Source organism: Megascapheus bottae, chromosome 14 (genome assembly GCF_031878675.1).
Source record: "Megascapheus bottae isolate mThoBot1 chromosome 14, mThoBot2.hap1, whole genome shotgun sequence".
NCBI classification, from domain to species: domain Eukaryota; kingdom Metazoa; phylum Chordata; class Mammalia; order Rodentia; family Geomyidae; genus Megascapheus; species Megascapheus bottae.
The window spans coordinates 31619251-31640812 of NC_143522.1; the positions used below are offsets into that span (position 1 = coordinate 31619251).

A 21562-nucleotide genomic window follows, 5' to 3' on the forward strand; every position below is an offset into this window, starting at 1 on the left:
TCTAGTGTGGGCAGTGTTTTAATTGTGCTAATTTTCTATTTGTTTTGCTAAAGAATGGAGTACAAAAGGTCCTTTACTTTCTAATTCTTATGTAAAGTGACCGCTCAGTGGCTTTTCTTTGTGTAACACTTGTTTCTTCTGTTGTTTTTCCTTCCAATGAGCCGTGAAGAACATACATTGTTGACGTCTTTCCAGTGTGCCATATAAGATCAAGAGGGATGTGTGTGGTCTTCCTACAGCTACTATTACTTTCGGACCAGAAGAAGCCAGATGTCAGGATTCATTATCCTGACAGATAGGTTATTTCTGTCATGATAAACTCCCTTTCACAGACCTAACAAAATGTATACCAAAATTACATGGAATCTTGCTATTTTCTTTCTATTGCTTAGAAATTTCTTCCCTTGAAGTGGTAACAAAATATCCTCATATATTGGCAATAGAACACAAACATTTTATTTCTGTCGAAGAACTTCTGCTGTTTATCAGTATTTCTTCTTATCTGTCTTTCTCTCTTGCTCTACCCCAGTGCTGAGCCTCACTGCCCTTTATTTGCCCTCATTTATGGCCCCTCAAGTTTGATTACACTGATTTTCTTAAATGCTTCGTCTTCTTCTTTTCCATGGATCTATATTGTAATTCCTTTTTTCAGAGACCAGTTAGGACAACCCAATTTTTTCTTTATCAACATTCTGTCCTTGTTATTATTCTTTTGAACTCTATTCTAGTTTACTCCTTTATTTTTTATTTTATTTTTTTTGCCAGTCCTGGGCTTGAGCTCAGGGCCTGAGCACTGTCCTTGGACTTTCTCAAGGATAGAACTCTACCACTTGAGCCTCAGCACCACTTCTGGCTTTTTTCCATGTATGTGGTACCGAGGAATTGAACCTGGATCTTCGTGCATGCTAGGCAAGCACTCTACCACTAGGCCAAACTCCCGGCCCCTCTAGTTTACTCCTTTTCTCTTTCTTTATTCCCTTCTTTCCTTCTTTTTTTTGCCAATGTGGGACTTGAACCCAAGACCTGGATACTGTCTCTAAGCAGTTTTCATAAGCCTAGCTGGTGCTCTACCTAACTTTGAGTTACAGCTCTACTTCTGTTTTTCTGATTGTTAATTGGAGATAAGAGTCTCACATACTTTCCTGCCCAGGCTAGCTTTGAACCGAGATCCTCAGAGATCTCACGTTTTCTGATTACATTTTTCACTGACGTCTACTATAGTTGCTCAATAGATATTTATTGGTGTCTCTTGTGGTTTAGAGAGTTGTAGACTGGAGGCAATGCAGCACACTAGAGAGACCTAGTCCCTGCCCTTGTGAACTAAGAGCCTTACAAGGGAAGAGCAGTGTGAGGTCATTGTAGATCACCTTGTTATTTAACATATTGAATGGGCTTCCTTCGGTTGTGAGGGTCAAGGAAAAAAAATTGTGTGTGTGTGCGTGTGTATGTGTGTCCATGTATGTCCAAGTATGTCTGTGTGTCCTATAGCAGAGATTTAGAGGTCGGTGAGCAAAGCCATGCAGCCTAGGAAGGCCATTTCCCTTCTCCACTTGACTTACCACATACCTGTGTAGACCCTGAGACCATTGCTTGTGCCTGACCTTTGACCTTCACAGAACTTGACCTACCACCTTGGCTATGAACTTATTTGTATATGAACCTTCCTTTGAGCTTAGTTTATGAACCAAGTTGTGTAGCACTTGGAATGTGCTTACTGTTTGAAATTTTATTTTTTCTTATTTTTCCTGAAATTGTTTGACTGAAGGAGTAACTTAACTATCACTCTCTTAAATGTTCCTCTACTGTTATATAGATGGGGAACACATATGTATGTATTTATAGATTAGGAGAAGGAAGTACTTTTTATTAACTTTTCTATTTATCATGGTAAAACCAGGTTAATACATTTTTAACTAATAAAATAAATTAATTATTTCAAATAAATAAGAACCTCTTAGGATATTTTGTGTAGAAGGCAAATTTTATACTGTTAAATATTTTCTATTCAGTTTTTGTCATGATTATTTTAGGCTGTATCTTATTAGCTAAGTAGAAAAAACGTTAAGACCTAAAGTGAAAGGGGATCACATTTATAACACGAATGTCCATATGTAGAACTTCAAGGTGTTTAAGAAAGCACAGAAAAGACTCAGTCTGGAAATACAAAATTAGGGAACCTTGAAGGGCAAACTAAAGTGCCAGGAAACGCTTTCCAGGTATCACAATCAAGGCCATCTGATACAGTTTTCTAGGGTATTGGATTGCAGTAAAAGAGTCTTTTTCAGTGTGAGAAGAATGGTGTCAATTCCTTTGGTCTGTTGACTCAGTTTTTGAAATTCAAAAATCACATTTCTGTGGGGGTGGTTTTAGTACTTAACAAACGATGTGTAGGAGAAACTGGCAACCATCCATGAATGCCACGTATGACAAGAAATAGCCTTTTTGAAAAGTCCACCAGTGTCGCCATATTTAATGGGGACAGCAGGGACAAAGCAGGGGTCAGTGCAGCGCAGGAAGTCGTACCCAGAGCAATTTGGAAGCAAAAAGAAATGGTGAAAAATGTCAGTATGAGGATGGACTCACTATGTCAAACCCAAAACAGAGTAGATTCAGAGAAGACCACTTGCACACGCTTGAGATGAAGAACTATCACAAAGCCTCTCTGAAAGCTAAATAGAACTTTTTTTGTTTTGCCAGCCCTGGGGCTTGAACTTGGGGCCTGAGCATGTCTTTAGGCTTTTCTCAAGGCTAGAGCTCTACCACTTGAGCCTCAGCACCACTTCCAGCTTTTTTCTATGTATATGGTACTGAGGAATCGAACCTGGGTGTTTGTGCATGCTAGGCAAGCACACTACCACTAGGCCAAACTCTGGCCCAACCTTTTTTTTTTTTTTTTGTGGATTATTGGGCTTGAACTTGGCCTAGGAGCTGTCTTTGAGCTCTTCAGCTCAAGGCTACTACTCTACCCTTGAGCTAAGCCCCATTTCCCATTTTCTAGAGGTTAATTGGAGATAAGAGTCTCAGGTCCTTTTGTTCCCAGGCTGGCTTTGAACCTTGATCCTCAGATCTCAGCCTCCTGAGTAGTTAGGATTACAGGTGTCAGACACCATGCCTGACCCTGAACATTTTTGGTTTAAGGCTATCACTCATCTACCTGGGCCACAACTCTACTTTCTGATTTTTAGTGCTTAATTGTTGATAAGAGTCTCTTTCCTGCTCAGGTTGGCTTTGAACCGTGATCCTCAGACCTTAGCCTCCTGAGTATTAGTAGTAGAGCCGTGAGCCCAGCTGCTGGCATTCTACATATCCTTGAACAGTTTTATTTTTCTGCATTATGGTTAGTCATATGGTTACTGAGGTTTTGGTTACTAGATTGGCTGTTTCATGAGGACAAGGACTTAGTTTGGTCACTGTACCATCTCTTGTGTCTAGCTACTTGAGGCTGAGATCTGAGGATCAAGATTCAAAGTCAGCCCTGGTACAAAAGGACCTGAGACTCTTATCTCCAATTAACCTCTAGAAAATGGGAAGTGGGACTTGGCTCAAGGGTAAGGTGGTAGCCTTGAGCTGAAGAGCTCAGGGGCAGTATTCAGGCTGAGTTCAAGCCCCATGACCCCCCTCCACACACACACAAGATAAATGGTCATACTCCTGCCATCTCCCTCATAAATGCTGCACAGAGTATTCACTCTCTGCAAACTTAATGAATGAAAGAAAATGTATTCCTAAGGTTTCAACATGCCTTTATCTGGTCCCTGTGAACTGAGCATATTTTCATCATCTTAATGATTATTTGCATTTTCTCCATACTAGTATAAAATAATGGTTTGGAATTCCTCTAGTATACAGAAGTATGGTGACTTTTTGGAAACAATGTGCCAAATTTTACTATTCTTTTTTAGGTCACTTAGCCAGAAGAGCTCAGAAACAGAGTACATTAACAAATACAGACAACTTGAAGCACAAGAATTTGATATGTATGAAAGTGATCCACCAACCAGTGGACCAGGTAACTATTTATTTATTTATGTTTGCCCATTCTGGGGCTTGAACCTAGAAAGGTGTGCAGAGGCCTTTTGATGAGAGAAAGCTTGCCATCCAGCCCTGAAGGAGGGCTGGTGTTACAGGGCAGTAGAGATGGGTGTGGACGCCTGGATAACACTCCCTCTGAGAGGCCCTTGTTCTACTCCCCACAGCCTTTGAACATGCTGCTTTCATGGTGAAAGAGACTTGAGGGTTTGGAGGAGGGAAGGTTTTCCAGGTGAGCCAAGAGTCACCTGCTTGTTGAGGGAGCAGGTGAGCGTGTCAGCGGGCTCTGTGACAGTGGAAGGACACAAGGAAGGGGCTGTGAATCAAGCAATGTAGGCCATATCACCAGTTGAGAAGGCAAAGGAACTGCTTGTTTCCACAAGGCCATAATCAGAAGCATACTGACACCTTGATTGTAATGGGGTAGGACTCCTGATTTTGCACACTTGGTATTTCCAGAGCTGTTTATAGGAAGTTATGTGTTCCAAGCCCTCAAGTGTGAAGCAACACTTCCTAACTGCTGCAGGAAACTTACACAGTTGCTCAGGGGAAGTTAGGTGAGTGGGCTAGGCATCCCAATGGTAAGGGCCTGGGGCATGACTGAGAATTTTCCTCTTAATACTTAGAGTGTAGGGAAGCTATTAAGGCTCTATTTTTTCTTGGGAGAAGTGGTGTTACATGCCAGGTTTGGGTTTGGAAAAGTAGTCGAAACCCTGTGTATATGTGCATGTATGTCCTCATGTTTGGGCACAAAGGTATTTCTATTTTGGGGTGCCTATTTTATAGTAAAACCATGAGATCACTGTAGGTTTCAACAAGCACATTTGATTATACCATTATGTTGATTCAGAATACTTCTGATTGTGGTGTCTTACAAGTGTTGTTTTACTTAGGTTCAAAAAATTGTTTCTAAGTAAAAATTGAACATCCATCAGTGACTTTCTGTAGGTTACGTTAGAATCATTTTATGTAAAGGCAAATCATCTCATACATATAGTAGCTGAATAGCATTGAAAAGTGGAGTCTTTCCTAGCAGTGAGAGCCTGACTCCAGACCGAGACTTCCTCCTGGCTCTTGTGCCTTCACTTGGCAATTTAGAACTTACCCTGGGTGGTGGCAGATGCCACAGTAATGCCTCCCTTTTGGTTTGGGATATTTTTTAGTGGGCTTTTCCCCCCTACTCTTCATCCTTCGCTTTTCTTCTGAATTGAAAAAGGCAACATGCTTCTCCCTTGGAGTGAAGTGTATGTAGCTTTGCATGCAGAATACCACCCAGCCTTGGATAAAGAGACCTGTAATTATCTATTTTATGTATTTAATTTTATGGTTAAGTTAGAAATGCAACTATTCAACTTTCTGTATGCATTTTAAGATAAGAAATACTGTCAGGTTCTCTATATGAGCTAGCATATTACTCATTAATTCAAATCTAATATACTATCTAGAACTTTTAATTACAGAAATTAAAAAAAAATTGGTTGATGATGTTATGTTGGGGTGGCCAAGGGAAGAGAACTAGCTATTTTTATGACTTCTATTTTTTCCTAGCTCAAATAAAATCTTTTAATGCTAATAACCTAGGATAAAGAGATAATGGAAAAAATGAGAATAATAGATGGAGGTATTTTTATGCTATCTTGGGCTTCACTTTGCTGTATGTAGCTTATTAATTTGCCTTAAATTATCCTTGATGTTTTTCCTTTTCCTTTGTTGTTGGTACAAAGCTGATAGAGCAACACATTGTGAATATTTCTACTCTTTGGTTTCCAACTAGCCTGGGGCAGTGGACATGGAGGCAGGGCTTGCTCTGTGCAGGGTCTGCTCCAGCCAGTGACCTCAAAATGTCAGGTGGCATTTTGTACCACATGGATTACGATTATCTTTTAGACAGTACGGTAAGGGCTTTTGACATTTTAGTTCCTGTAAAATTTGTTTCTTAAGTAGCAACCTTCAAAATGTATATAATCAAACCATGTAAGTCACATTCATATTGTCAAGAATAACAGGGTTCATTTAGCATCTCTGAGAACCAGAGCTGGATGTGCCTTAGCCAAAAGGTAAAGCTATCGCCTTTTTTATTTTCTTTATGTGGTATTGAGGAATCAAACCCAGGGCCTCATGCTAGGCAAATACTCTGCCACTAAACCACATGTTTCCAGCCCTGTCTCCTTTTCTGTCTTCCTCAAAAGTTGTCCTTTCTCCTTTTGGAGATCGTTCTTCCCTCTCACTCCCAGTCTGTCCCAAGCTGCTCCCTGCTTCTGCCCCCACTACCAGGACAGGATAGGGCCTTCTCTTCTGCTTGTTCTTCCAAAGCCTAAGCATATTACCTGTGGGGGCAGGCTGAGGGGTGGGAGAGTGTGAGGTGCGGTCCTGTGAAGTCTCCATCTCAGTGAGCTTACCAGGTAAGATGTGGGCAGAGGCCTGGAAGCCTGACCAGAATGCACTTTTCAGGAGCTTCCCCTGAGCCCACAAAGCCTCAGGAGGGATGCTTTCCCACCGAGGAGTGTTTGTGCCACTGAAGTTATGAGAGAACTGGCTCCTCTGTTCATAAGATTGAGAACAAGAACCCCGGTTCAGATACAGGAAGAGGAGGTTGTGATGTAAGCTCCGTGCGAGACTGCTTTTCTAGATGTTGGAGGCCCTAGGTACATTCTCAGTCCCCCTGCACTGTATACATATACATATCTATACACGATATATATACACCACATGCTTAACATCTATACATATGCACACTATATATGTATTTACACACCATATATACATACACACAACACATACTTATATATGCACACACATATACTCACATACCTACACACACACACCCCACAGGAAAATAGTGAGCTGGAATGCAAAGCCTAGGGTTTGATCCTTAACATTACAAAAGAAAAAAATCGTATAGAAAAATAGCCACACACGGGGCCGGGAGTTTGGCCTAGTGGTAGAGTGCTTGCCTAGCATGCACAAAGACCCAGGTTCAATTCCTTGGCACCACATACATAGAAGAAAAAAAAACCCAGAAGTGGTGCTGAAGCTCAAGTGGTAGAGCTCTAGCCGTGAGAAAGTCCAAGGACAGTGCTCAGGCCCTGAGCTCAGACCCAGGATTGGCAAAAAAAAAATAGCCACACTTAAATTATATATTTATAGATTAGATATGAAAGAAAAACTGTTTATCAAATGTGACAGTGGCAGAGAGGAACTGTTGGGATAAAAAGAAAGGTGGGGAAAGAGGAGGGGTGTGCTGTGGGAGAAGGATACCCAGAAAGAGGGGTGAGTTGGGAGAGAGACCGCAGGTTTAAGGTTTATTTTACTTTGGGAGTAAGACTTGCTTTCTAGGGAAAACCATAGCCCATGAACTTTGATGCCTTCTCAGTTTGTCCCATGGGGTAAGAGGCCCCTTAGGATTTGAAGTGTAGTCAGAGCAGTGTGGATTTACAAGAGGACATTGGATAGGTAGGACTGTTTAGATGCCATACCAAATAGTTTTAATTGACTTTTTTTTATTAGTGTATTATTAATTACACACAGCGGGGTTTTTTTTTTTTTTTTTTGGTTAGAGCTGTGCACTCACATAATGTGCTATCTTTATTTCCTGTTACTCTCTCTAGTTGTTGTTGGTTGTGAGACTTGAACTCTGGGCCTGGGCTTTGTCCCTGAGCTCTTCAGCTCAAGGCTACCGCCCTACCCCTTGAGCCACAGGGCTGCTTCTGGTTTTCTGGTGGTTAATTGGAGATCAGAGTTTCATGGACTTTAGTGCCCGGGCTGGTTTTGAGCAGCCATCCTCAGATCTCAGTTTCCTGAGTAGCTAAGATTGCAGGCGTGAACCCCTACCCCCGGCTCTAGTATTTTTTATTTTAGCAAAGTATAGTTAACCTGTTCACCATACCTGTTGTTTGTAAGTTAAGTTGTGTTTGATTCATTATCATTGTTCTTTTTTTTTAGTAGCAAGGAATGCAATGTAGTAAGTTAGTGGCGTCTATTGGAATCCCGTTTAGTCAGTTGGCAAGTGTTCTGTTTCATAGGTTTGTTGCCTTAGGAGGCACCACACGTCACTACTGTTGGTGGTTGTGATGGAAGGAAGGAAGCTCTGTTTGCTTGATCGAATTACTAGTTGTAGACTTAGGAGTTTCTAGTGAACCAGCTAGTGCACTAAGTCTGTAGAGGATGTTGTTGCATTTGAATGTGTGTATGTACACACAATACACATATATAATATTGGCTTGTTTATTTTGTCTTCTTTCAGATAAGATATACTGTTTTATGTGTTTTCTTTCAATCCAGGTCCAAGGCTGCCATTGGCTAAATTAAACAATGTGACATGCATCCTAGAGACAACTTATAAATATCCTGAGTTGCCTATAAATCGATGTAAGGAAGAGGTAAATTTAATTTTGCTATAATGTAATTTTGCTTTGGATCAGTGCCTGAAACCTAGTACTATTGGTTTACAACGTGAAAGCTACCATGCAAACATGCCGTGAAATACAGGGCTTTGTGTCTGACTCAGAGATTAGCCTGAATGCTGTATGATGACTACTGCTGATTTTCCTTTTAACCTGTGGTAGCTTCCACCCCAGCAAGTGCATCTCCGGGCATTGGACTTATTACCTGCCCTTTCCTGCCTCTGCATATCCATCAGTAAACCTGCCTGAACTGCTTCCTTTAGAAACCCACTGCAAGATTTCCTTAAAAAGGGAGTGTGGGCTGGGAGTTTGGCTTAATATTTGAAGACCTGGGTTCAATTCCTTGGTACTATGTACAAATGTATACTTTTTTTTCTTTTGGTAGGTTATGGGGCGTGAACTCTGGGCCTGGGTGCTGTCCCTGAGCTCTTCAGCTCATTATAAAATTTTAAATTTTTATTTAGATGTATATAAATTCATTTTGGCGTTTTCTTTTTCTGGTGATACTGGGGTTTTGAACTCAGGGCCTTATAGTTGCATAGTTCAGTGGCAAGAGTTCTTGTTTAGCTTCAAGCTATGATTTTTTTTTTTTGCCAGTCCTGGGCCTTGAACTCTGGGGCCTAAGCACTGTCCTTGGGTTTTCTCAAGGCTATAGCTCTACCACTTGAGCCATAGCACCATTTCTGTTTTTTTCTATGTATATGTGGTACCGAGGAATTGAACCCAGGTCTTAGTGTATGCTAAGCAAACACACTACCATTAGGCCAAACTCCTGGCCCCTCTAACTCTGATTTTTGCTATTTCTTTTGTCGGTCATGGGGCTTGAACTCTGGGCTTGGGTGCTGTCCCTGAGTCTTCAGCTTGAGGCTACTGTCCTACCCCTTTGCTAATTATTATTATTTTTTTTTCTTGTATGTGGTACTGAGGAATTGAACCCAGCTGTTTGTGCATGCTAGGCAAGCACTATACCACTAGGTCAAACTGCTAGGTCTCTTTGCTAATTATTTTTGAGATAGGATCTTACTTCCTACCCGGGGGTATGCCTGGGTATAGCTCACCTGTGTTAGGCTTCCCAGTAGCTATTATTGTGTTGGCCATTATGTCCAGCTCTTCACTGAAAAGAAGACTTAACAAACTTTTCCCTCCTAGGCTGGCCTTGAACCAGGATTCCAGCATAGCCTCCCAAGTAGCTAGGATTATAGGTGTGAGCCACCAGTGCCTAGCTTGGTAATTTTATTTTGATAGGAGAAAATTGAGACCTATAGAAGTACTACTACCTTGGCTTGGCTTTAATAGCTATGAAGAGTTATGGTGCCAGTGGCTCATGTCTGTAATCCTAGGGATGTGCTATCTGGAGGATTGTGGTTTGAAGTCACTCTGGGCAGACAAGTCAGACATACTGCATCTCCAAAATAACCAGCAGATTTTGGCAATGCTGGAGTGCATGGCTCAAGTGGTAAAGTGCTAGCTGAACCAGCATGGATCCCTACTTTCAAGCCTGTTACCACCAGAGCCATGTGAACCCTCTTGTCCTCTTGTGACATTTAGATGGCTAATTAGTAACTAAAGGGAAAAAAGTCCCTAAAAGTCTTCATGTTGATAGTATTTTATGTGCTGTCATTTTGTCCTACTTTTGAAATATGTGTTTCTTTTAAAATCCCAGGTTATTTCTTTGATAGAAAGCAATTCTGTGGTAATTATACATGGTGCCACAGGAAGTGGTAAGAGTACTCAGCTGCCTCAATATGTCCTGGACCATTACATTCAGCGCTCTGCCTACTGCAACATTGTGGTGACACAGCCTCGGAAGATCGGGGCCAGCAGCATTGCCCGCTGGATCAGTAAAGAGCGCTGCTGGACTCTGGGTGGCTTGGTGGGTTATCAGGTGAGACACGGAGAGAAGGCTCCCGGACTTGAAATTAAGGGTGATGTTCAGAGGGGTCACAGCTATATAAATAAGGGAATAAGTCGTTCTTTTTGAACAGTTACCCCCTCCCTCATTTTCTCCCTCGTTTCTCCCTTCCAAAATCCTTACTCCCCAAGTTGTAAAGTTTATGTCTCACGTAGTATCCAGTGATTATTACTGTTGAATTGGTTCACCCTTTCTCCCGCCATTTCTGTGATTTCCCTTCCACTCCCCAAAACAGATAAACTTATGTATATGATAAAGGGCACAGAAATCAAAAACAGTGACAGAATCTTATTTTTCTTTCCTTTTTAGTTTTATATTCTATGTAAGTTGATGTTAGAATGACTATTTCCATTTACTTAGCTACTCAGGAGGCTGAGATCTGAGGGTCTCAGTTCAAAGTCAGCCTGGGCACTAACGTCTATGAGACTCTTATCTCCAGTTAACCTCCAGAAAACCAGAAGTGGTGCTGTGACTCAAGGGGTAGTGTGGGGTCCTTGAGCTGAAGAGCTGAGGGACAACGCCCAGGTCCAGAGTTCAAGTGCCACCACCACAAAAAAATATAGTGAAACAAGTAGGTATTTGTCACTCATGCCTGTGGTAGTGGCTGCTTGGGAGATGGGAAGATCTTGGTTCAAGGCGGCCTGAGGAGGAGGTAGAATAGTGTGGTTTACACCTGTCATCCCAGTGGCGGCAGGAAGGGTAAACAGAGCTCATGCCTGTAATTCTAGCTACACAGGGGCTGAGATCTGAGGATTGCAGTGCAAAGGCAGTGTGGCAGGCAGGTCTGTGAGACTCTTTTCTCCGGTTAAGCCCCTATTGGGGCCAAAGTGGAGCTGTAGCTCATGTGGTAGAGTGCTAGCCTTGAGTAAAGAAGCTCAGAGATAGTGCTCATGCCCTGAGTTCAAACTCCAGGACCAACACACACACACACACACAACAAGTGAAAGTTCAGGTACCACAAAACAAACAACAACAACAAAAAGAGAAAACAGAAAACCCCAAAACTTAAATTTCTTGAAAATAACTAAATAGGGCTAGGAGTTTGGCCTGGTGGTAGAGCGCTTGCCTAGCATGCACAAAGACCCAGGTTCTATTCCTTGGTACCACATACATAGAAAAAAGCCAGAAGTGGTGCTGTGGCTCAAGTGGTAGAGCTCTAGCCTTGAGAAAGCCCAAGGACAGTGCTCAGGTGCTGAGCTCGAGCCCAGGACTGGCAAAAAAAGAAGGAAGGAAAGAAAGAAAGAACTTTTAAATTTCTTTCTCAGTTGACTAAAAAGGAAATGAAAATTCTCAGACTTGTGGCTTTTATAATTTTGTCTTGTAATCATTCATATTCTGGAAGTTGTCTTTACCCATAGTTGTTGTAATATGAAAATGTGACCACCTAGAAAATAATTTTTAATAATCTACTTGGTAATTTGACTTTTCATTTGACCCTATATATGTTCTGAAATGCAATAAATGTTTTTTTTTTTTGATTGTGGAGCTTCAGATTCTAAGCTCTTTTGCTTAAAGTTAGCACTCTACCACTTTGAACCATAGCTCCATTTCTGGTTTTTTTTTGGCCAGTCCTGACTTGAGTTCAGGGCCTGAGCACTGTCCTTGGACTTTCTCAAGGTTAGAACTCTACCACTTGAGCCTTAGCACCATTTCTGGCTTTTTTCTATGTATGTGGTATCAGGCAATAAAACCTAGGTCTTCATGCATGCTGGGCAAGCACTGTACCCACTAGGCCAAACTCCCAGCCTCACTTCTGGTTTTATGATGCAATAAGAATCGCACAGACTTTGCTGCCAGGGCTAGCTTTGAACTGTGATCCTCAGATCTTGGCTTCCTGAGTAGCTGGTAATATGGGTGTAGGTGTGTGCCCTCAGCACCTGGCTACAATTTTTGTTACTCTCCCTTTCTTATCTCCCTTATAAAATGGGCATATCCTCTTTTTTTGGTGGATCATGGAGCTTGAACTCTGGTCTTCTCACTGTCCTTGAGCGCTTCAACTCAGGATTACTGCACTTACCTCTTGAGCCACAGCGCCACTTCTGGTTTTCTGGTGGTTAATTGGAGATAAGAGTCTCACGTTCTTTTGTGCCCCGGTGTCTGAACTGTGATCCTCCGATCTCAGCCTCCTGAGTGGCTAGGATTACAGGTGTGAGCCACTGCCCCTGGCTTGCATATCCTGTTTTGATAGGTAAAAGGGAACCATTTAAGCTGGAGCACTTGCTGTTTTTTCTGTTGCCTCCCTAGGTAGGGCTAGAGAAAATAGCCACAGAAGACACCAGGTTAATTTACATGACTACTGGGGTCCTGCTTCAGAAGATTGTTAGCGCTAAGAGCTTGATGGAGTTTACACACATCTTCATTGATGAAGTGAGTACTTATTTCCAGTGTCAGTTTTCACAAGTACCAAAAAACAGGTCATCAAATACTCTGGGTCTACATCTGCTTTCTCCAATTGTGAAAGTGAGTGTTCTTCCTTTATTGTTTGCTTTTCCTGTGATTTGGGTGAAATATGGCATGGAAAACAATGGTTTGTTTATAGCAAGTTTTGATCAGCAAGCAGGCTGAAGCCCCAGATTGCACCTGGCCCCTGCTTTTCTGAGGTTTTATTGTAGCTGGTTCCCTCACTTGATTATAGGCTGTCTGAGATGTTGCTGGCCTGTCTCCTGGCACAGGGGAGTGGTTGTGCTTAGATGGCAGTCTGTCCAGCCTCTAGCAGGTGAGTAGTATCAGTCCTGGTTGGAGGGTGCTACTCACAGTTGGAGAGCTGCAAGACTTTATTGTGTAAGTTTAGAGACAGTCGTGGGAACTTTTTGTCCAATAAGGAAGGACAACAGTAACTTTTAACAAATAGTACTGAGGGCATTTTAGCCCAGTGGTTGAACTTAGTGTGTATAGGACTTTGGATTCCATTCCCAGCACCAAAGGGGAAAAATAGAATAAAACATTTGTGTCGTCTTCCCTTTCCCCTTCCCCTTCCTCCTCCTCCTCCTCCTCCTCCTCCTCCTCCTCCTCCTCCTCCTCCTCCTCTTCCTCCTCCTCCTGAAGAGCACCTGGAGATGAGGGGTGGGCTATTCCTGAAGTTTTAGATTTGTACACAGCACTATTCCATGCCCTTTGGAATAATTTGAATGTACAAAGAAATATATGCCCCCAAATTGAAGATAGTAAGTAAACTTAAAGTGGAATGATAACATTTGAGTTTTTTTTTTTCCAGTCCTGGGGACTGAACTCAGGGCCTGGGCACTGCCCTTGGCCTTTCTCAAGGCTAGTGCTCTACCATTTGAGCCACAGCACCACTTCTAGCTTTTTTCTGTGTATGTGGTACCGAGGAATTGAACCTGGGTTATATATTCAATGAACTTTTTTGTAACTGATGTGAAAGAGATGCCTTGTCAGATGCCTGTAAGAACAGTCCAGGACTAGCTTCCACTCTTGGCCCCTGCCTTCCCACCTAGGGAAACTGGTATCTGCCATGGTGTGGAAAAGGCAGGAGGTAGGGAGGAAACTGATAGCTCTGTGGGCAGAAGAGCAGGAAGGGGTAGCCCCAGGGATGAGAAGAGTGTAAATTCAGAAGAGAAGCAACTGTTAAATGTGTGTGTGTGTGTGTATGTGTATGTGTATGTATATGTGTGTGTGTGCTGTTGCTGGAATTTGAACTCAGGGCTTGGAGCTCTTGTTGAGCTTTTTTTCCCTTTTTTTATTAAAGAATTTATTAACATTGATTTTTATATCGTATTTCAAATAGCGTGTTTAACAAACAAGTATTCAAGAAGGGAGTCTCTATATACCATCACCGGCACTAAGATTTTAGAGCATAATTGAAATTAGGCTGAAGGTTTGAATGTCATAGATACATATTAATCTCTATAATAAAACATTATGTCTATGTACTTGTGTTTATATTTCCAATACCATGTTCATAGCATTGGGTATGCAAATATTGAGTCCTCACTCTTGTACTGTTTGGATCGAATAGCCACATATTAAGGATACCATGTGCCTTTTGTTCCTTAGGTCTTGACTTGTCTCACTCAACATGTGTTTTTTTTTTTTTTTGCCAGTCCTGGGCTTGAACTCAGGGCCTGAGCACTGTCCTTGGACTTTCTCAAGGCCAGAGCTCTACCACTTGAGCCTCAGCACCACTTCCAGTTTTTTCTATGTATGTGGTACCAAGGAATCGAACCTGGGTCTTTGTGCATGCTAGGCAAGCACTCTACCACTAGGCCAAACTCCCGGCCTCACTCAACATGTTTTGCTTTAGATTCATCCACTTCCCTGCAAATGCCATTATTTTTATCTTGTCTGTTGACTATGTAGAATTCCATTGTGCATATATATATATATATATATGTATGCACCACATTGTTTTGTATCTATTCATCTGCAATATCTTGTTGAGCTTTTTAACTCATGGCCAGCATCCTACCATCTGAGACACATCTCCACTTCGAGCTTTCTGCTGGTTGTTTGGAGACGGGCGTCTCCAGGAAGAGGATTTGGGCTGTCTTTGAGCCTCAGTTCTCAGATCTCAGCCTCCTGAGTAGCTGGGATTATAGGAGGAGTGCACCACTGGTGCCTGACATATGGGTGTTAAACTCAATGGGAGATCACCTGATTTCCTTTCTCAGGGAGTTGGAGGGCGGCTTGTATTGAGGAGGTTCCAGGAGCTGGTGATGTGTTGGGGTAGGAATGCACTTTCCTGGTGGTCTGTGAGGCTTTCTCTCCATTATGCATGAATACCAAATACTTTCAGCTCCTTATCTCTGGTTTTCTCTATATAACGCTGGGCATACCTGCTTAGTAGAAGTATGGCTGACTGCATTCATCTAGCACTGTGGTGCAACACAGGTCTTGTCCCTGGGGAGAGGGCTTTATCCTGTAAACATATGGCTGTCGCTTCACTTGGCAGGGTGGTTCTCAAGATAGAGTATTTGTGTATGTATGTGCTGCAACTGGGGCTGGAACAGGGCCTGGGCTCTGTCTCTGAGCTCAGGCTAGCACTCTGACACTTAAGCCACTGTTCAACTTACGGCCTTTTGGTGGTTAATTGGAGATGAGTCTTAGTAACTTTCCTGCCTTGTCTGGCTTTGAATTGTGATCCTCAGATCAGCTTCTAGAGTAGCTTGGATTACAGGCGTGAGCCACCAGTGTATTGCCCCTTGTGTAGTGAGCACTCCTAGCCAAGCACGGAGTAACTGGGTCCCTTGGCTATTGCAGTAGGGAAGCTTGCACAGCCTAGATGCGTGGATGCCTTAGGCTGTAACTCCATCTCATTTCCCTGTGCATATTTCTGTGCAGTGCTGTTGAGGTTCTGCCTGTTGACCTCATCTGTTTTCTATGCTCTGGGTCACCTGCTTTTAAGCAGCCCACCTTTCCCAGGGCCATTTCCTGCCTACCTGTGAATTTCAGTTTCGTATATCATGGAACATATTGGCATTAGACTGGCACGTTTTCATTTCTGCTTTTGCTTAGAATAACCGTAAGTCATTAGACCATGGCAGAAAGGGTTTGGCCCACAGGCCCTTTGCAGGGATGAGGCGATTCTTCGTTATTCCTAGGGCCCTAAGCAGGTGCTGTTGAACTAAAGTTGGCAAAGCCAGCAAAGCCCACCTTGATCCTCCCAGATAGAGAAGCGTTGATGGTACATGTGGCTGGTGGATGGATGTGATTGCTTCTTCTTAACCCCTGAAAAGCTGCATAGGGCAGAGAGGACTGGTTAAGCTCCCAGTCTCCCATGGTGTATAAAATCCCCTTTCCCACTCAATGCATGATTACTTGATATCTCATAAGGTGCCCTCCTTTTTTTTTGTGGGTTGTGGGGCTTGGACTCTGAGCTGGGTGCTGTCCCTGAGCTCTTCAGCTCAAGGCTACTGCCCTACTCCTGGGCCTGGGTATTGTTCCTGAGCTCTGCAGTTCAAGGCTGTCACCCTACCCCTTGAACCACAGCCCCACTCTCTGTTTTCTAGTGATTAATTTGAGATAAGAGTCTTACGGTCTGGCTGGGAGTTTGGCCTAGTGGTAGAGTGCTTGCCTTGCATGCACCAAGACCTGGGTTTGATTCCTCAGTACCACATACATAGAAAAGGCTAGAAATGGTACTGTGGCTCAAGTGGCAGAGTGTTAGCCTTGAGGAAAAAGCCCAAGGACAGTGCTCAGGACTGGCAAAAAAAAAAAAAAAGTGTCATGGTCTTTTGTTCCTGGGCTGGCTTTGAACCATGATTCTCAGATCTCAACTTCCTGAGTAGCTAGGATTATAGCTATAAGCTAGCAGGTACCCCCCCTTTTTTTTTTTTACTTTTTTATTATTAAAAGTTTTTATTAACACTGAGTTTATACGTCATATATAAAATGTCATGTTCTATAAACAAGTATTCAAGGAAAAATCTCTATATGCAATAGCTGGCATATAACCTTAAGAACATAATTAAAATTCATCTGAGTCTGAATACATATTGATCTATATATCAATATATGTCTATAGAATATATATTCTATCATAGACTTATATGGCTATATAGATATATTTATAACTCCAAATTCATGTCAATGACCTGGAGTACTTGAGTACTGAGTCATCACTCTTGTATTGTTTGGATCTAATACCCACATATCAAGGAGACCATGCGTCTTTTGTTTCTTTGGTCTTGGCTTATCTCACTCAACATGATCTGCTCTACATTTACTTCCCAGCTAATGCCATTATTTTACCTTGTCTGGTGACTATATAGAATTCTATTGTATATATGTACCACATTTTTTATATCCAGTCATCTGTAGTGGAACATCTGGGCTGTTTCTGCCCTCCCATTTTTTTAATTTTTAAATTTTATAGTATAGGTGATGTGCAGGGGGTCTACAGTTATCTAAGACAAATAATCAGTTCATTTTTTTTGGTTTCTTTGTACATTTTTTTAAAGAATTTATTAATGTTGATTTTTACATCATATTTTAAATGACAAGTTTAACAAACAAGTGTTCAAGGAGGGAATCTCTATTTACAATCACTGGGACTTAGAATTTAGAACTTAATCAAAATTAGGCTAAGGGTTTGTATGTCATAGAAAAACATTAATTTAAGAAATAAAACATTATGTCTATAGAGTCATAGGTTTTTATGTCTATATAGTTTTGTTTATATTTCCATTACCATGTCCATAGCTTTGGGTATGCAGTTATTGAGTCCTCTCTCTTGTACTCTTTGGATTTAATAGCCACATATTAAGGATACCATGCGCCTTTTGTTCCTTAGGTCTTGACTTGTCTCACTCAACAGGATTCGCTCTAGACTCATCCATTTCCCTGTGAATGCCATTATTTTATGTTGGCTATGTAGAATTCCATTGTGTATATATACCACATTTTCTGTATCCATTCATCTGCAGGAGGGCATCTGGATTGTTTCCATCGCCTGGCTATTGTGTATAGTGCAGAGATGAACATAGCTGAGCAGGTGTCCTTATCATATCTTGGGTCATGCTGTTCAGGATGGATGCCCAGGAGTGGTATGGCGGGATCATAGGGAAGGTCTATTTTCAGTTCTTTAAGGCACCTCCACACTGCTTTCCAGAGTGGCTGAACTAGTGTGCATTCCCACCAGCAGTGTAGTAGGGTTCCTTTTTCTCCACAACCCCGCCAGCATTTGTCGTTGTCTGAGTTCAAAATCTTGGCCATTCTTATTGGGGTAAGATGGTATCTTAGGGTTGTTTTTATTTGCATTTCCTTTATGACCATGGATGATGAACATTTTCTCATATGCTTTTCTGCCATTTTTATCTCTTCTTCGGATAGGTCTCTCTTTAGTTCCCTTGCCCATTTAATGAATGGTTTATTGGGTTTGGGGGGAATTAGTTTCTTGAGTTCCCTGTAGATACTGGATATTAAGCATTTGTCAGATGTACCTCCATTTAAAAAAAAAACATTAAAACCTATTTTTATTTTGTTAGGTCCATGAACGAACTGAAGAAATGGATTTCCTGCTCTTGGTAGTCCGTAAACTTCTAAGAACAAATTCACGTTTTGTCAAGGTAAATTTGATTTCATAAGTAACAAAAATATTTAGAGTTAATGTGCATTGTTTAATTTTGTTTCTCTGTATATTTTTTCTTTTTTCGTTTTTCTAAGATAAGGTCTCACTGAGGTATTGCCAGTCTAGGCTGTCCTCAAAGTTGTGATCTTCTTGTCTCATCCTCTCAAGTGCTAGAATCCTAGCACTTGTTGTGAACCATCCCACCTGACTTGTCTCTTCCTGTTTTAACAGATAAGTCTCTTAACATTTGTATCAGGCATTATTACTTCAGGTCTTACTAGCAAGTAGACCTGGGAACATTCTCCAGTGATCACTGTATAAAATACTTTCTGGTTACTATGTTGATTTGAATTCTAACTTTAGGTTGCTGAAAATGATGTAAGCTGACTCTAATGACATACAGGGTCTTGGCACACTGCTTTGTGGGGAAGTTATGGGAATGATAAATATCTTTTATTTGAACAAAAAGTAAAACAAGAAAGCATCAACTAAGTCAAAATTGAGAAGTGTTCAGAATAATTCACATAACTGAAACAGTTTTAAGTGTACATTATTCTCAATCTAGCTAAGCTAAGCAGAGGTCTTTGGGAAGCAGCTTGGTAGCAGTTTACTTGGGATATGCATCCATTACAGTGTGGAATTGATAAAGGAGCCTCAGGCACTGGCTGAAGGAATATAGCCTGACCTTTGCAGTCGTGGCTGTTTTGCCACCCTAGGTGTCTATAGTACCTTTCTAGGGGAATGAGAGAATGGACTTTTATTCCGATTTGGCAGTCTTAATATAAAGATGGTACTGAAGGCTTCAGCATATTGGGACTTTTCTATTTTTCTTGAGTGCAGGTCCTGGAGCCTGAACTCAGGGCTGAATATTTTTGGCTCAAGGCTAGCACTCTACCATTTAAACCACAGCTCTCCTTCCAGTTTTCTCTTTCCTGTCCCTCCCTCCCTCTCTCCCTTCCTTTCTCCCTCTTTTTCTCCCCTCCCTCCCTCATCTCTCTCTTTCTCTCCTTCCCTCCCTGCTTCCCTCCCTCTGCCTCTACTCTTTCTACTCTCTCCTCTCTTCTTGTCCTCTCCCTCCCCCACTTTCCCCCTCTCTTTTGTCCAGTCCTGGGGTTTGAACTCAGTGCCTTAGGCTCTTTACCTGAGTTTTGTGTTCTTACCTAGTGTTCTATCACTTGAGCCCCATGCCTCAGTTCTGGCCTTTTGCTTGTCAATTGGAGATGAATAGCGGCTGCTCAGGAGGCTGAGATCCGAGGACCGCAGTTCAGAGCCAGCCTGGGCACTAAAGCCCACGAGACTCTTTTTTTTTTTTTTTTTTTTTTTTTTTGCCAGTCCTGGGCTTGAGCTCAGGGCCTGAGCGCTGTCCTTGGACTTTCTCAAGGCTAGAGCTCTACCACTTGAGCCTCAGCACCACTTCCGGCTTTTTTCTATGTATGTGGTACCGAGGAATTGAACCCGGGTCTTTGTGCATGCTAGGCAAGCACTTTAACCACTAGGCCAAACTCCCGGCCGCCCACGAGACTCTTATCTCCAATTAACCACTAGAACACCAGAAGTGGGGCTGTGGCTCAAGGGGTAGAGCGGTAGCCTTGAGCTGAAGAGCTCAGGGACAGCGCCCAGGCCTAGAGTTCAAGCCCCATGACTGACAAGAAAAAAAAAATACATGTATGTAAGTATGTTTCTTGAAGTTGTCTGCCTGGGCTGGCTTCAAACTGAGATTCTAGATTTCAGTTTCCTGAATAATGTCATAAAATTATGGGTGGGAGCTTTGGTGCTCAGCTTATTTTATTTTTTGTTTTGTTTTGCTTTTTTATTCTTTTGCTAGTCAGGGCCTGGAACTGTCCTTGGACTTTCTCAAGGCTAGAGCTCTTCCACTTGAGCCTCAGCACCACTTCTAGCTTTTTTTTCATACATTTTTTATTGTAATTAATAGAAGGGTTACATCGTATTCACCAGATAGAAGGTGCATTAATTCACATACATTGATACCCTTTCTCATGTCTTGGTCCCCATTTCCCTCCCCCCACCCCCACCCATCACTTCTAGCTTTTTTTCTGTATATGTGGTACTGAGGAATTGAACCCAGGTCTTCATGCATGTTAGGCAAGCACTCTACCACTAAGCCAAACTCTCGTCCCTTATTTCTATTTTTACAAGAACACTGAGGGAAGATTTAGATGCAAGAACAAGGATACTTTAAGTCTCTGGATTCCTTGCTCTGACTCTCTCCAATTCAGGCTTCCCCTGACTGAATGGTGCCTTGCCACCTTCTCTCTATGGGGAAGCTAAGATGGTACTGAGTCCAGGCCAGCTTTGGCTTATGTGCATGCCACATTCCACGAATTGAGAGCCAGCTGGCCTGCAATTTCTTAGATAATGTTAGGCATCCCACTCTGTGATTGAGTATTCCCTGGAGGGCCACTTCTGCACCCCAATGACTGCTGAGGAGATTGCAACCTTGGACATTTCCTCTCAAAATGAGTTCTGCTGGGGCCGGGAGTTTGGCCTAGTGGTAGAGTGCCTGCCTAGCATGCACAAAGACCCAGGTTCAATTCCTTGGTACCACATACATAGAAAAAGCCAGAAGTGGTGCTGAGGCTCAAGTGGTAGAGCTCTAGCCTTGAGAAAGTCCAAGGACAGTGCTCAGGCCCTGAGTTCAAGCCCAGGACTGGAAAAAAAAAAGAGGTCTTCTTAGTATGTTTATCATTGTATCTAACACCAAAGGAAAACATGCACTGATGTGACTGATAAGGTCTTGCCTTTCTGCTAAGGTTTTCACTGAGGGACTTCTAGCGGACAGACTCCACAGAGTCTCAGCTTCCAGCCTGGGAGCTGTGTGTCCACTCAGCTTGTGGACCCTGGGGAAGGGCGTTCTCCAGATGGCTACCACTTCTCTGTGCGTGTCCTGTGCTGTATGTGGTGGCTGCTACTCCTGGCCTGTCCAGTTACTTCCCTAAAGAAGTGGTCTTTTTTTTTGACAAAACTGAAAATTGTAGTTGAGTCTCTGTTACCTCATACTGCAGTCTGGGATGGTTCCTCAGGCTGTTTCACAACTATTATTTGAAGGTCTTTTCCTTATTTTTCTGGCACACACCTGATGGCTTCATAATAATAACCTAAAATAATGCCTGCTTAATAATATCTAACTTAATATTAGTGACCTAAAATCATATCTGCTGGGCACCCATGCCT

The 21562-nt window shown here is 42.2% G+C and overlaps 1 protein-coding gene across 2 annotated transcripts in view; it reads left to right on the top strand.

Annotated features, from left to right (window-relative positions):
* The window catches only part of Tdrd9 (tudor domain containing 9), an 82236-nt gene that overhangs the window by 6683 nt on the left and 53991 nt on the right, over positions 1-21562 (top strand). For both annotated transcript variants that reach the window (XM_090344932.1, XM_090344933.1), the window contains exons 2-6: positions 3903-4009; positions 8311-8408; positions 10096-10317; positions 12589-12711; positions 18288-18368. In XM_090344932.1, the coding sequence (XP_090201058.1) occupies positions 3903-4009; positions 8311-8408; positions 10096-10317; positions 12589-12711; positions 18288-18368 (631 nt within the window). The remainder of the gene's footprint in view (positions 1-3902; positions 4010-8310; positions 8409-10095; positions 10318-12588; positions 12712-18287; positions 18369-21562) is intronic.